The sequence below is a fragment of the Chaetomium globosum genome, genomic scaffold (genome assembly GCF_000143365.1).
Source record: "Chaetomium globosum CBS 148.51 scaffold_3 genomic scaffold, whole genome shotgun sequence".
NCBI classification, from domain to species: domain Eukaryota; kingdom Fungi; phylum Ascomycota; class Sordariomycetes; order Sordariales; family Chaetomiaceae; genus Chaetomium; species Chaetomium globosum.
The window spans coordinates 2,372,492-2,384,027 of NT_165978.1; the positions used below are offsets into that span (position 1 = coordinate 2,372,492).

Below are 11,536 nucleotides of genomic sequence, written 5' to 3' on the forward strand. Positions count from 1 at the left end.
ATCCGTATCCAAAACACCAAGGAAATCCAAACCGGAAATAAACATTACGTTCCTGCCGTATTGTTGACCCCCGTTGCAAAGTCACTTCCCCGGGGAGTTGCCGAACTCTGACAAGCCCTCTCCAACTCCTTCAGCCACGCCCCTTTGCACAGAGCGACATGTGTGCCCTTGAGGTGTTGCCGAAAGTTATCCACGCGATAAAACTTCTTCTTGCGGTCGCACACGCCAAAGCGATGCACCGTTTCGACATGCTTCACCAATTCCTCGTGATCCGGCACGCCGTCTTTATGCTTGATCTCGCCGTTGCATAGCACACAGATGTTGCTGGTCTCGCCTCCGTAGTTCTGGGTGCGGTAAGCCAGCAGCGGGTCTTTGAGCGCCTCGCACGACCAGGAGTCGGCCTTGAGGTGGAGCGCGTTGAGATGGCGGTCGGCTTCGGTGGGCGATTTGAAGCGCTTCTTACATTGTGGGCAGGGGTGCGGCTTCTCGGCTTCGTGGTTACTGAACACAAGGGAGTCAACGGGGCTGCGGTCATGCCCAAGAATGCGGGGGAACTTACGTGAGCTCTTCGCTAGTGTGGAAATGTCGCGGCGCCCGCGGGCAGCAGCTGCAGACAAAGGTGGGCTCGGAGCCCAGGCCCGAGCTGACGGCCGGCCCGTCGTGCCGGGCACCACTCTCCGCCATTTCCTGATCGAGTGAGTGCGAGGAGTGGTTGTGGTTGGCTGAGAACAGCGCCGTCGGGTTGATGGTCGCGAGGTCTAGGCGCATGTCCCCGTTCAAGTCGGCCACGCTGCCCGAGAAGGAGACACCGGTAAAGATGGACGATTCGTACAGGCTGGTCATGTCCGTCGACATGGTCCGCGCCAAGCTGTCCGAGCTCATGTTTGAGAACTTGGTCGAGGCCTGTGCCGAGTAGGAACTGCCCCACGAGCTTCTCTTGCTCTGGCCGAAGGGAGCACGGGGGTAAGGCGAGCCCTCCTCAAAAGCACTAGGAGTTGGGGAGACGGGTGATCCCACCTTGCCCCGGGCCGAGGACGGCGAGACTAAGGCTAAGGGAGACCCCGACTCGCCCAGACCCGATACGTCAAGCGTCGAGTCAGAGAAGTCCAGCGAGCCAATCTGGAGCAGCCGCCGAAGAAACTGGTAAGGGGTTCTGATACCGGCCTCGGGCCATTTGTCCACCTCGCAAGCAACGCGGGCAGAGGAATGATGGAGCTCAGGGATCGAGGTCTCTGGGATGACGGAATTATCTGTCAAGGCATATTGCAACCTGCCGTCAAATAGAGGGTCGTATTTGGCCGATGCGGCCGTGAACAGCACGGCTGGTAGATGTAGGTATTGGGTAGTTGTAAGGTCTTCGGCGGGGACGTCGTCTAACGATCCGAAACGAAGCTGCTTCTCAATGGTGATCAATGCGTGCCGCACATAGCTTTGGATGTAGAGGCTGTAGAAGGTCGACAGCCACCATCTTCGATCTCTCATATTTTCCTTGTTGAAAATGACCGACGATAATTCGTCGACGTAAGCTGCAACTCGAGACCGGAGGTTCTGAATGCACTCCACTTGACATTGACCGCCACCGCAGTCCTCGTGGGCCCTGGGCGAGAGCAAGTTTGCTGAATGTAACCGCAGTGCCTCAAGGCAGTGTCTAAGACACACCAGGGAAAGGATCACCAGCGATGTCTGGGGAACTGTCAGTAATGTAAACCCTTGATTGCGCAACGCCCTCATACCTTGCCAACCTCGGCCTCGAAGAGGCAGGCTGTTTCCAGCATATTCATAAAGCTTTCCCAGGATTTAATCTCAAGGGCAGGTAGTAAGGGCTGGTTCTCGGCAAGTTCCCAAGCGATGATGGGAATTAGCTCGGTGTATGTCACCGAGCTGCCTCCGATTGAATAGCTCATTTGCAGAGAACCCCGGTCGCGGTACCGTCCAGCCTCGATGAAGGAAGTAAACGATGCTTGGAAAGCTGGGTCCGTGATGGACAGTTTGTAGCCAGCGCCTTCCAGAACAGCCTTCATGTCGGCCAATCTTTGACTCTCCGCTGAGAGGAGACATCGTTCGGCGACGTCCACAGAGCGGCACCGCCGCGTCAGGGCAGACACGCCAGGGGGTTGGAGCAGCTTTGGCTCAGGACAAAGTAGTTGAGGCGGTGCCGAGTCGCGAAGAGGCCCGCGCCGACAACCGATCAGGGGCCAGAGAGGTGCGTCTTCGCCGAGATGGGGCATCGGTACACTTTGTAGACAACATCGACAGGGGCTCCCCGGATCACACTGGAGTACATGTCAGCTTGCGGTTCATTATGAGTATCGGATCCTAAACGAGGAAACCTACCCGGCGACGAAGAACCCGACACCTCCAGCAGGCGCCGCCAACCGCTTCGAGAGCCCGCATGCCGCGACGGCCGTCCTCAGAAAGGGGTCCTCGTCTGCCACCCTTAGACATGGAGGTCTTGAGGGTTGAAACGTGTTTGCTAATCGAATCGCTGATGCGCTCGCTGCGGCTTGGCCGGCGCACAAGTGGTTGATCGTCATTCCCCGATTCGACCGGTTCTGTGGACTCGGAATCGGGCTCCTGGCTAAAGTGGGCGGCAAGATCGAATGTTTGATGCTCAAGTACCACTGGCAAGCCCGGCAAGCAAAGGGCGGAGTCAAGTTCGGTGGAGGAGCGGGAAAACGAAGAGGACAAACGACGAGGAGAGGGCCGAGGTTTAGAAGGGACCTGGGCCGGCTCGAGGCGCGACATCAAGACCTCGCGGCTTCTCACATCGTGGTTATAGCCCAGTCCTAGTTCCATGGCCAGGGTGTGCAACACGACAGCCTTGGAGGAGTCGCAGTTCTTGAACCTGATCTCGTCTCCAGCCCATCCCTTGGATAAAAGCGACAATTGGCGGCGCAACCGCTGGCGGGCCAAACCGTTCGGAGAACCATCCTCCAATGACTTCGCATCATCGGAACCAGCATCGGAGCGCGACGCTGAGAAGACAGTGCGGGTGGGAGACGGCGCAGGCGGCGGTTGCGGTATGTCGATGGGATAAGATGCCGACATGGGCTGACCAAGCTGGGCTTCGTAGCTTGACGTAGCCGGTAAAACGCCTTCGTCTTCGGCAAAGAGGAAGTCCGCGGGCATGCTCGTCATCGGGGGCCCATACTCGATGCTCATATCCGATTCATGGTGATTGATGGCGGGACCCAAATCGCCTGCCCAAAGAACGACGTCCAGGTCGAAGTCAAGATCCATCGGGTCTCCGAGATATTGAGTGGTGGCCATATCGTCGCCTGGAATGCTCGAGCCCCCAAGGTAAGAAACGGGATTGAACTGGTCCACAACATTGGCGGGATAATGGTTCGCAGATGCAACATCTTCATCATCAATCCCCGCGGAGGGTGCACGGTGCAGATTTGCATCTGAAGACGAGTCAGCGCGGGCGCCCGTGCGGTTTCAACGACAGCAAGGGCCGGGATAAAGGGATATAACGAATATAATAAAATAAAAGGAATAAAAGGAAATAAAATGAAATAAAATGAAATAACTAAAGGATAACGAGTAATGTCCAAAGCGCGTGCTCATGCACGCAGTTTGTCAGCGACCTTACCCATTTCACGATGCAGGGCCCGGGGCGGGCCGTTCTGCGCTGCTCTCGGTATCGCAGAGGCACCGGCAAAGGCCAGACGCGGGAGTGGGGTAGGCAAGCAGGGCAGCGCGGGCAGCGCGTCCAAAGCGCCCGACCGGAGTCCACTGCCACGAGGGAGAAGGAGCGGGCCGGCGGGTCAGGGCAGTCGGGCAGTGGAAGGAACGACTTCGGGAGTGCCTGAAACCATCAAACAGCTCCCAAATTCTCTCTTCCTCATTCTCCGGTGGTGGCAACGAAAATCGGTCGAAATGCTCCACGAGAGGGGTCGAGGAAAGGACAAACCTCTCACGGTTTTCTTGTTCAGGCAGAAACCCGGCTGCTGCCCTGGCTGGCTTTCTGCAAGTGGCAGACCTCCCGTCAAGCGAGGCCGCCGCCAATCCAATGACTCCGCCTCTGGGAGGTGGGGAAAGGAAAAACTGCCCTGCGAGCCTGCCCAGCCCATAGTTAGTTAACCATTTCAAGCTTAGCTAAGCCGAGCCATTGCATTGCGAGCATGCACACCCGACCTGGCACCTGGCACCTGCAACCCGCGGGTGAACACGAAGAGCGAGCGAGTGATTTTAGCAACAGCCCGACTCTCATCAATGGCCCAAGCGCCTCAGACTTCATCCAGCAGCTCTTTGCCAGCCTTCATCGAACGCCTGAGCAACTGCAAGCAGCAAAAGTCTGCAATCAAGGTTGCATCAGCTTGCTTGCATGAATAGATGCCGAGAGCCAGGACCGCCAGCCTGGACGCCTGGCAGGGGTCCTCGGGAGGATGCGCCGCCGCCGCACCTTGCTTTTGCAGAATGGACTTGCCAGAGGTGACTTGAAGGCGGGAGCGGCCGGCAACATGCAGTCAGCCTCGGCCGAATGCTGGCCGTCCAAGACTGGCCATCGCCTTTCTGATTTGACGAACATGAGAGTGGCTCGTGTCCCGTTTTAGTGATTGACGTCAAGACATCAACTCGTTGGCCAGGGTTACCGAACACACCAGAACTCAGAGTTATGGACACTCTCAATTGAGCCAAACGAGAACGTAAGTAAACTCACCAATTATTGACACCATCCATCCATGTTTGATCATTTATTTCAACACTCAGGGCCAGCGCTGCTCAAAGATCAGATTGTAGATCAGATCTATCAATCCAGAGCAGTCCAGTCGATTCAGATCGGCCATTTCTTCAAATCAGTCGGATCAGATGAGGCACCTTACAAATCTGATAATCTGATTTTTATCTTTACCTTACTTTTGGCCCTTGGTCAAGGCGCCGAATCCCTTCATTTTGAGTGTTAATGGTGGAGAGGTGGATGAATAAGTCCGGTATTACTTTTTCCGGACCAGAACACCCCCTGTCTCGCGCTAAATTGCGGATTCCGCGCGTCGCTCTGTCCACTGTTTGTACGCGCGTGTGTGTGCGTGTGTGTGACGACCACTGAGGCTGATCCAGTTAAAGTTAACCCAACCTCGCAATGTCGACTGCTGCACAGAGCAGCTACGCAGCCTCTGCTACAGACGATGCCAACAACGTTGCAGCATTCTTCCTCCCCCACCCTCGATCTTGACTGCGCACCATCGTGAAGCAGTTCCGATGAAGAGGGTAACGAGGACGAGATTGACCGGTACTAGAACATGAAGGTTGGGGGCAACGTTGATCCGGTTGAATGGTGGATCAGTAATAAGGCTCAGTTCCCAAAGCTGTCTCAGATGGCCCTTGACGTTCTCGCTATTCCGGCCATGGCAGCTGACTGCGAGAGGTCGTTTAGCATTGCCAAGCTTACTCTGAGCTCCCAGAGGCATGCAATGAAGTGGGAGACTATCGAGATGCTTCAGATGCTGAAGAACTGGCTTAGGAACGGCGATATCGTCATCGGAGGAGTCATGATGGGCAGCAGGCCGGGTTGGGGATCGATTAAGGGGCAGCAGGGTTACGAATAGCTGCATTTGTATGTCAGTTCAGTCCAGTTCAGTCCAGTTCAAGGGCCGAGGGAATCAATCAGTTCAGATCAGGAGGGTCTGACTGATTTGACTGATCTGAGAGCAGCGCTGCTCAGGGTACCTTAGACTTTATTTCCCAAAACTCCCGGCATCCTCCAGACTTGGTAACGCCGGCAACCACTTTAACTACCTAAGGTAAGTACCTACATATAAGGTATTGAAGTCTCGATTTGCTTCTCCTCTATATACCCATTGATGCAAGAATCCCCTGTGTGATTATTATATTATTATTATTCATACTCCGCTATGCCCTAGGGCGTGCCGGACCCTCAGCTATTTAGTGTACAGGAAAACCGTGCCCTCCCGGGCCGGGTGAAAAACCCATACCCACAGTCAAGGAACGATGCGTTCCGGTGAGTCTGCGTATACAAAGAGAGGAGGCCTCCTGGCCTCCCGAACGGGGGCGCTTCAGGCCGCCGCTTCCAGCTCGAGCCTCCTGGCTAAGTTGTACATCGGCAGCTTCCCCGAGTCCATCAGCCAGTCGAGGACTCTCCTCGCGAGCCGTGCAGTCGTGGGATTGGGATTGATGACGTGTAGAACAGAGTAAAAGTCCCGTCGTGTCCGAATTCCAGTTCTCTCCCATCTTCGAGTCAACGGTGGGGCCAAACACCACATGACCAGGTGTTCGGCAGTCTCTCGTCCCTCGCCACACTCGCAGGCAGGAGTCAGAACCTCCGGGACTCTTTTTTGTATATAAGACGTCCCGTAAGCGTATTGCTCCCGTCCGGATAAGAGTCAGCATGGAGCTCTTTGGCTTGCTGAGACCGTCGTCCTTCCTTAGAGTTTCGTTCCGGAATAACGTCTCCTGCTGATGGTCAAAGTCGTCCGCCGGCATGGTGATTGCCCTGCAGTAGCCAATTAACCGTAGGTACACCTCATGGCGCTCAATTTCTTGAAGCAGGTAGGATACTGTTGAGTAGATTATACATTATAATTCGGTTCAAAAATGCAGGGTCGCAAATAGCCATGTCTAGAAACAAAATAAAGCACTGCTACTGGTGTGGGGTGCTTAGCTGGGGCGGAACTTTTACTGGATGTCGAATTAGTAACATGTGAAAGAATCACTCCTTTTGGGCTTGAAGTGACCGCCGAGTTTAGACTGACGGCTTCTATCTGTATTTACAAAGGAGGCGGGTCTGCCTTCTTGGTGGAGGGCAAAGTGTCCGGGAGACAGGCGTGAATAATGAGGTCCACTCCCACAACCTGAAATGAGGCTCGGATGGCCTCCAGTTCCGATATAGGGGGGTGAATGCCCTCCGCCTCCTCATCTTCCCAAAACCCCTCTTCCGAGAGCTCGTCTTCCAAAACTTCATCTTCTGAAGCTTCATTTTCCAAGGTTCCACCCCTCGAACCTTCGTCTTCGTCATCGGAACTAACGCCATCGGAGCTATCGTCATCGGAGTTACCGGCATCGGAGCTATCCTCATCGATGAAGTCAAAGTCGTTGGCGTCATAGACGTTGATCTCGATGGTGCGCAAACTTTCGTACTGTCCAGCCTTAACGGCACTGGATAACCCCCACAAGGCAGACCCGAGTAAGTAGTTGTACCCACGAAGCTTAAGCTCGCAAATTGAAGAAGGGAGGGTTGAGGTAAGCAGATCTGAACCTTCTCTAGGCGTGAGCCATTTGTTGCCGGCGAAGAAGGATGCCTCGGCGCATAAACTTTCCAACGCGATCATGTCCCGGAGGATTCCTGGGCGGCGGTAAGAGTGGGGGAACCATGGCTCTCTCTGTGGCGTCGTGTAGCTCAGGCGTTTGAGTGTGTCCTTCCAGGGCATTAGTTCCTGGAGAAGCTCATCGAATTTGATGTTAACCGCCTCACTATACCCCCGATAGTGATCTCCTCCATTTTCCCAGTGCCCTGTTCGTCGGATTCTGAACTTGCGAAGTCTTGGCCCAACCGCGGCCATAAACAGACGTAGTGAATCGCAGGATAGAGAGGAATTAACAAAGCTTATCTCGGTCAGATTTTCGAGGTGCGGAGGTTTGCTTTCAACGGAACCGCAATCGTAGAAGTGAATGCCTTCGAGGTTAGGCGCCGCCGCCATGATGGGAAAGGCTAAGTCGAGCGAGGCGTTATAACCTCCTTCACAGACGCTGAATGCTAGCCTCTTTACTGACATTGGGAACCTGGACTGGCCGGATAACTTGAAGATGGCGCGAAGGATCGCCATAAAGATAAACGCACATCCGTCCTGTATATCTATGCCACTTGGTAGTGTGAAATGGGCAGTTTCCAAATTTGGCAGAAGCTGCAGGAGCATCATAATCAATGCTGCGTGCTCGACAGGCTGACAGTAAGGGCCCTCATTTATAAAATAATGCTTGCCGTTCTCTATATACTCATCAATGGCGTAGCGGACACCCCACGTTAGTCCCTCATCATTGCTGAGGACGTCACGCAACACACCTTTAAGCAAGGCCGGGTGTTGGTGGTTCCAGGGGCATCTCCCGTAGCGACCTCTGGGATACGTGACGTCGACCTCCCGGGTTCGCGGATCTATCGGCCCTACCGGTGTGTCGACAAGGTGCCAAAGCATTGACTTCTTCTGTAGGGACGGGCAGTGAGACAAATACTCTCTTGCTACGGCGTAGAGGGCCTTGTTAACTCGAGTTAAGCTGAGGAGCACCAAGAAGCCGCTGCGAAAGCCCAGATCTGGTAGCGGCTCGGGATCGGCGAGATGGTCCTGTCTAGTGTGCCATGGCCAGGGGTCTCCTTTGCGAAGGCAATGACCACAAAAGTAGCTGCATATCTTCCGTAGGAGTTCCGTGGGTAGCGACAGGAGGCTTGTTCTAGGAACCCTAGATTCGGGCATGGCGATGGATTGGTTGACAACACTGACGCTGTTGTTTCGTGTCGTTAAGCGCAGGAACTGATCGGGGATTCGGGACGGCGAGTACATAGTTTATGTAGGCCAAATGATAATGACCGATAAGTGCTGGTGCTGTTCTGCTAAGAGCGATAGGATAAGTGGGTGATTTACTGAATATAATCCTTAATCCAAAGTGAACATGAGGGCTGTCTTGTGGTGCATGTGGTTGATACATGCTGTGCTTTGAGTGAAATGTGAAATATGCCGCAACTCCCTCATAAGCAGGCACTCACTGGGACTCCAAGTACCTAACCAGATATCGAGATGTTGCTTTACGAAATTACCAATCGGAGTCGTCATTACTACAATGTGGTACCACAGCGAGGTTGTAGGCAGACATGGCAGATTGGGTGTGGTATGGTAGACCCGATGGTTCAGAATCGTAAATACACCCTACCTATGCATCAATGCTCATGTCAACTAGTATGCTCACCGGCCCAGTGTTTCGTAATATAATTGGTAACCCCTATTTCTGAAGTACCGTGTCACTTCATATTGAAAAGGTTAACCACCAAAGACTTGAATACTGCATTACAATAATAGAAAGGGAAATGGATACAATTATGGGGAAGTCCGAACACCTGGTAGTGTGGTGTTTGGCCCCACCGTTGACTAGAAGATGGGAGAGAACCGGAATTCGGACACGACGGGACTTTTACTCTGTACTAACACGGGCATCAATCCCACGACTGCTACGGCTCGCGAGGAGAGTTCTCGACTGGCTGATGGACTCGGGGAAGCTGCCGATGTACAACTTAGCCAGGAGGCCGAGCTGGAAGCAGCGGCCTGAAGAACCCCCGATCGGAGGCCAGGAGGCCTCCTCTATTTGTGTATGTAGGCTCACTAAAAAGCATCGCTCTTTGATTGTTGGTATGGGTTTTTCACCCGGCCCGGAAGGGCACGGTTTTCCTGTACATTAAATAACCGAGGGTCCGGCACGCCCTAGGGCATAGCGGAGTATGAATAATAACATAATAATTATGGGGAAGAGAGGGCAAGCGCGAAAAGAGGGAAAACAATCAATTGGACCACCCAGCTGGCTAAACTAAGGCACACTTAGAGGGAAAGTCGCCCCTCCTTGGCGCAAGGATACCGGTATAGATGTCCTAAGCTGGAAGCGACCCCATGTGGGTATGGTATGTTCACCGGGTAAGGTTTGACAGGTACCTTAAGTGAGGTACCTTACCTAGGTAGGTGGGTAGGGTACCTTATCTTGTGTTGTTCAATATATACCTAACTATGTCCGAACAGTACACCTAATAAGCGATGCTGCCCAGCTACATGTACTTTCCCATCGTAGTAGTTACCCGTTTTGCAACTTAAAACTACACTAACTAACTACATTATAAACTCAAGAACAAAGTCTACCCCCAACGCTTTGAATGAAGCGGCGATGGCCCGTAGTTCTGATTGACTTAGGCCACCCGCATCAGGAGTATTCCCATCATCGGAAGTATCTTCATCATCGGAAGTGTCCTCATCGGAAGTGTCTTCATCAGAAGTATCTTGGCCAGAACTATCCTCGTCAGAAGAATAACGTGGGTCGGGAAGCGGTAGATAACTTTGATACGGGCGACGCTTCCAGGCCCGAATCTCGGTCGTACGCAAATGGCTGTAGTGACCAGCGCGAAACGCATTTAACAAACCTTGCATGGCAGGGGCCAGTATTCTACCTTCCCCACGAAACCAAAGGTTGCTAATGGAGCACGGAAGCATCGAAGAGAAGGTATCTAAAACCACCTGGGGTGTAAGGCGTGGGTCGGGACCATGGACAATTTGGGTGCACAGTGACTCCAATGTCTCAAAGCGCCGCAGAAGGTTGGGGTAAGGGGGATCGAAGATCTTGTGCTGGTAATTCGCCTTGTAGGATAGTTCCTTTAGCGTCCCTTTCCAGCGTGCCAGTAGTTTGAGAAGCTCTATGGAGCTGATGAGATAATTCTGCGATGCTGGAACGAATCTGAACTTGCGAAGCCTTGACCAACCACGGCTAGGAGTTTTGCCAGGGAGTCGCTGGTCATGGCCGTGTGGTGTAAACTCAGCTCGGTAAGGTTCTTCATTGGCGGTAGCTTAACCTCGAGAAGTGCACTACCGCCAAAGGAGAAATGGGTTGCTTCTAGGTTGGGCGCTGCGGCTATTATGGGGATGGCACTCACAATCAATGTATCATCCTTGGGATACAGCTGGCCGATGAAAGCGAGTCTCCTCAATGATATGAAGGACGCATCAGATAATGCCAAGACACTGTGAATGATTTCCCCAAATGTACGGTTAACATCAAGAGAACACATCCACGTACTATGCCATCTGTCTCACTTGTACTATGACCCCACTAAATCCGCTAATATAACCCTAACCCTGAGACATCTGGAACTTTCTTTCAATGCTGCCAGGTGCCAGGACATCAACAATACAAGCCCAGGCGTAACAGAATCCACGCACACCAGCGCAAATAAGCCAAATAACCCGTTTTCGCAATAAAAACAATTAAACTACAGTCGGCGGGTCGGCCCTCCAGCGAGTCATAGCCGTGAGTATTGAGCTTGTGGTGCGGTGGAGGGTTCGAGAACCGAAGTGCATCGCCATTGACAGCATCGACATCGGAATCGGGATCTGAGAAGCCGCGCTAAGTGCTAGAGGCGTCCGATTCGGACGCGGACGACGTCAATCTACGCAGAATTAGCAGGCGATTCGAATGAGGGTAGTTGCAGCCTACTCAGCCGACATCTTGGTTGTTTTGTTGCGGTTGGTGGTGGTGATGCGGTGGCTTGGCCGGATGCCGCGAATGTGGTGGGGTTGGGGGCTGAATGCGCACTGAAATGCGGCTGCAATTACAGGGCTTCCGTGTATTGGCACCTGGCAAGGCTTTCACGGCATTGACAAAAATTCCAGATGTCACAGGGTTAGGGTTATATTAGCGGATTTAGTGGGGTCATAGTACAAGTGAGACAGATGGCATAGTACGTGGATGTGTTCTCAATATCAAAAGAATCCCACCACGAGTCGGCTGACAGTCGAAACTGTACACTTTCCAGGTTCAGGGGAAGCCGCAA

The 11,536-nt window shown here is 53.3% G+C and overlaps 2 protein-coding genes across 2 annotated transcripts; both read right to left on the reverse strand.

Annotated features, from left to right (window-relative positions):
• Nucleotides 1–44: 44 nt before the first annotated feature.
• Nucleotides 45–3,270, reverse strand: CHGG_06062 (uncharacterized protein; the record flags this gene model as incomplete). Its single annotated transcript, XM_001222156.1, has 5 exons — nucleotides 45–501; nucleotides 560–1,444; nucleotides 1,504–1,616; nucleotides 1,734–2,273; nucleotides 2,335–3,270. The coding sequence occupies 5 exons, from the start codon at nucleotides 3,268–3,270 to the stop codon at nucleotides 45–47; spliced, it is 2,931 nt and encodes a 976-aa protein (XP_001222157.1).
• Nucleotides 3,271–6,731: 3,461 nt separating this feature from the next.
• On the reverse strand, nucleotides 6,732–8,516 carry CHGG_06063 (uncharacterized protein; the record flags this gene model as incomplete). The annotated part of the gene is made up of 2 exons (XM_001222157.1): nucleotides 6,732–7,816; nucleotides 8,024–8,516. 2 exons carry the CDS (start codon nucleotides 8,514–8,516, stop codon nucleotides 6,732–6,734), a joined length of 1,578 nt encoding a protein of 525 aa, XP_001222158.1.
• Between the last annotated feature and the right edge of the window lie 3,020 nt (nucleotides 8,517–11,536).